Raw genomic sequence first — 5,000 nt, 5'->3', positions numbered from 1 at the left:
CACAAGGAACTGCTGACGCACTAGCAAGGTACTGACATATTGATGTTTGATCACACACACACACACACACACACACACACACACACACACACACACACACACACACACACACACACACACACACACACACACACACACACACACACACACTCACACACACACACACACACACACACACACACACACACACACACACACACACACACACACACACACACACTCTCTCTCTCTCTCTCTCTCTCTCTCTCTCTCTCTCTCTCTCTCTCTCTCTCTCTCTCTCTCTCTCTCTCTCTCTCTCTATATATATATATATATATATATATATATATATATATATATATATATATATGTGTGTGTGTGTGTGTGTGTGTGTGTGTGTGTGTGTGTGTGTGTGTGTGTGTGTGTGTGTGTTTATACATATATGTATATATATTCATATATGAATATGCATATCAAAATGTATATATATGTATATATACATACATACACACTTACACACACACACACACACACACACACACACACACACACACACACACACACACACACACACATATATATATATATATATATATATATATATATATATATATATATATATATATGCTCATGTACATACATATATATTTAATTTCGCACTGAATTTCATTCATGGAATGAAAAGTTTCCCTTATGAAATTACCAGAAAGAAATTATTTACGAAGGGCGATGTTCCCGCCTCCAGCAGGTGTGGGGCGGGATCGACGAAATTACTTCACAGTGAAGAAAATTTAGATTAATGGAATCGACCTTTTCCCTTCTCCATTTTCATCCTAGTCTCACCAGACGAACGATGCAAATACCAGCTATTAGCTATCGGATAACTATTCGCTATTCACTGGTAATAGCGCTGGACGTAACAATTCTTGACAAGTCATCCAGTTAATATTTAGATGGTCATTCCGTATGCAAACCACCCGACCGGATATCTGCATTATACATGGATATCGGCATCTGCATGGCAAAGCGATGCCTGATATGCAGTGGCAATGTTGCATTGACATTAGGGACATGTTGACGACACAAATAACGGGGCGCTGTCACTCACGGCAGATAACCCCTGGGAAGGAGATATCAGTCTAAGATCCACGTTTCTCGTATAATCAGGCCTCAGTTATCTCTCCGTTTGTTTTCTTATGGAGACTGTAAGGTTGGTTGTTCTTGTTTTGGTTAATAGAAGTACGGTGAGTGTTAATTCGTGTTAAAATCATGTGTTGTGCGGTATATATGCGGAGTACTAAGTATAACCTCGAAAAAGGTCTTCTTCCTCTGGGAATAGGTTTCTGTGTATCACGCACACCTGTATTTACTTGAACATACGCTCAAACGCAGCTATACAAACACGTACACGGACACACGAACACACACACATACACACACACGAACACACGCACACTTACACACACACACACACACACACACAGACACACACACACACACACACACACACACACACACACACACACACACACACACACACACACACACACACACACACACACACACACACTCACACTCACACTCACACTCACAAACAAGCGATTACCTACCTGGCCATAATATATCTGTGACAGGTGTTCCAACTCCCTTATACACCTGCTCCCTGCTCCCTCCTCCTCCTCCTCTTCCTATTTTCCTTCTACTCCTACTCTTATTCTTATTCTTCCTCCTTCTCCTCCTCCTCTTATTACTATTATTATTACTATTATTCCTCCTCCTCTTCTTCTTCTTTTTCTTCTTATTTTTATTCCTTCTCCTCTTCCTTGATTCTTATTATCACAAAATTATCTTGACAGTATTATTTTAATGAAACTGTCCATACGTCAAAAATATAACCCTTGTCACCACATCACAAACATTACACCAGACATCAACAAGTCATCACTACATCATAATCTTCTCAAAAAATATTATCACACCTTTGAAGAAGTCGTCGCAGCACATAACATCATCATCACATCGGAAGCATCGCGACATTGCCGTCACCACAACACCACAATCATCATCACATCGAAACAATCACACCACAATCGCCACCACATGCAATCATCATATCACACATCATCACAACACAATGTTATCATCAGCACATTGCAAACATCACAATACAATCCTTATCATACCACAATGATATCCACAAGACATTGCAAACATCCTAATTCACAATAATATTCACAAGACATCACAATAAAATCCTTTTCACTTGAAAATCATCATAATACCATCACCCCATCGCAACAATGACACATCCCAAACATCACATCGCCGCACATCACCACACCAAGACCCCACAATCACAAGCCATGAAAAAAACAAGTGTCTACGTGTCTTCTCCCCCCCCCCCACACCAGCCCCCTTCCCCTCCCCACCCCTCCCCCCATTCTTTCACTTTACCTCCTAAAACACCTGTGTTCTATCACAAAACATGATTATTTCTATATTCGTTATACATTAATAGACACAATTTATTCGATTAATAAATTGGACTCAAGATCTAAATCAATGGATTAAAGCAATTACTTTCGAATCTACAAACAAAGTTTTGAATGGATATGTGAACGAAAAGACGCTACATTTTAAAAATAGATTCTGCTAAACGGCGATATATCGTCTTAAATATATGCATATATTTAAAATGAAGATAAATGGAGTTAATTGCATACAAAAATGCCAAAACACACGCACACGGATAAGGTATACACAACACATACACAAAAAAACGCACACATAAACGTATTCTAACGGCAATGGCCTGGGAAATACAGTGCAAAAACACGATCACACGATTGGCGCAAAATATACAGTAACGGTGGATGAAACGATGTGAATACACACACACACACACACACACACACACACACACACACACACACACACACACGCCCTATCGGTGTGCTGCCGGTGAATATCGCTCAGTCTGCATTTACCATTACCAGCATCGTGGTGCGCGCATCTCCATGTCTGTCCATAGTACTGTGGGAAGTAGTGATGGAGGGGACACTGCCTCGTATAAGGTTTGTGCAGAGATTTTATTGTAAATAATTTGTGTGAGATCGTTAATGAGGATTTATCCAGCTGATACCTACATGAACGTTCTCTTCACTTCTTTTGGCATGTAAGACCACATGTTAGATATGTTAATTTGTATGTCTATCTATTTATATATCTGTCTGTCTGTCTATTTCTCTATCTATCTGTCTGTCGGTCTATCTATCTATCTCTATCTATCTCTATCTATCTATCTATTTATCTATCTGTATGTCGGTCTGTCTATATCTATCTATATCTATCTATCTATATGTCTATCTATCTATCTATCTATCTATCTATCTATCTATCTATGTATCTATCTATCTATCTATCTATCTATCTATCTATCTATCTATATATATATATATATACTTGTCTATCTGTGTGTGGGAGTTTGTGTATAATGATGATATTAATAATACTAATTACAGATAATTACCAAAACAGGGTGCAATGATAAATCAAAGTATTAAAAGACATTTGAATATAAAGCAGCCCCTATAAGTACAAAATTCAGTACACACATTTTAAGCTTGGCGGAATTTTATTTCGTGTATGTTCCTGTCGTTATTTTGATGTCCACTCGTTCGCGTAGCCGTGCATGCGTGTATGTGTCCATATGTTAATTTCTATGGAGAGCATATCTAAACACTGAACGAAAAACATTTCATTATAGACGAATAGGAATATGGAAAACGTACTCGGACTTTTCGCCAACTGGTAAAACACCTGTGCGTTACACCTGTATCATTTCGATATAGTATTATTATTCGGTGCAACTCACACTGTCCCTTGTTATATTCTGTCTCATCCTTTGCCACGTCATTGCAGTTCTTGACGTGATACTACTTAGTAAATAAGGAAAGTTAAATGATTGATGCTACCATTATTATCTATCATTGTTATTAATATTATTGTCGTTATTATCATTGTTATTGCTATTATCATTATTATCATTATTACTGTTATTATTGTAATTATCATTATTATTATTATTATTATCATTATTATTATTATTATTATTATTATTATTATTGTTATTATTATTATTATTATTATTATTATTATTATTATTATTATTATTATTATTATCATTATTATTATTGTTATCATCATCATTATTATTATTGTTGTTGTTCTAATTATTGTTCTTATTTTTATCATTATTTTCAGCATCACCGTCATCATCACCATTACTAGTATTGTTATCATTGATATTTTGATTATCATGATTATTATTATTGTTATTATCAATATCATTATCATTATTATTATTATCATTATTATTCTTATTATCATCATTATCATTATTATTATTATTATTATCATTATTATTATCATTATTATTATCATTATTATTATCATTATCATTATTATTATTATTATCATTATTATTATTATTATTATTATTATTATTATTATTATTATTATTATTATTATTATCATCTTTATTATTATTATTATTACTATTATCATTATCATTATTGTTATTATCATTGTTAGTATTATCATCATCATTATGATTATTATGATTATTACTAGTTATTCTTGTTATTATTATTGTTATTGTTATTCTTGTTATTATTATCATTATTATCACTATCATTATTATTATTACTATCATTAGTATTACCATTATCATTATCATTATTATTATCATTGTTTTTATTATTATTATTATTATTGTCATCATCATCATCATCATCATCATCATCATCATCATCATCATCACATTGTTATTATTATTATTATCATTATCATTATTATTATTATTGTTATTATTATCATACACACATACACACATACATTCAAACATGTACACTAACATGATTAAGATTAGAAATACTAGAAAAAATATAAACATCTTATTCACTAAACAATGAGTAGGAAAACTTGAAACGTAGCAAGATGGTTGTCCAGTTTAAATAAGG

At 33.7% G+C, this 5,000-nt stretch overlaps 1 protein-coding gene across 2 annotated transcripts in view; it reads left to right on the top strand.

Annotated features, from left to right (window-relative positions):
• The first annotated feature begins 2,930 nt into the window (after positions 1-2,930).
• Positions 2,931-5,000, top strand: part of Papst2 (PAPS transporter 2) — an 18,716-nt gene continuing 16,646 nt past the window's right edge. Inside the window, exon 1 of one of the 2 annotated variants that reach the window (XM_027363187.2) lies at positions 2,931-3,053. In XM_027363187.2, coding sequence (XP_027218988.2) covers positions 2,997-3,053 — 57 coding nt within the window. In that variant the 5' untranslated portion in view covers positions 2,931-2,996. The remainder of the gene's footprint in view (positions 3,054-5,000) is intronic. The other variant, XM_027363186.2, reaches the window with a different exon arrangement.

This window comes from Penaeus vannamei, chromosome 35 (genome assembly GCF_042767895.1).
Source record: "Penaeus vannamei isolate JL-2024 chromosome 35, ASM4276789v1, whole genome shotgun sequence".
Lineage (NCBI taxonomy): Eukaryota > Metazoa > Arthropoda > Malacostraca > Decapoda > Penaeidae > Penaeus > Penaeus vannamei.
The sequence above is the reverse complement of the archived record's forward strand: the minus strand, read 5'-3'. Positions and strand labels throughout refer to the sequence as shown.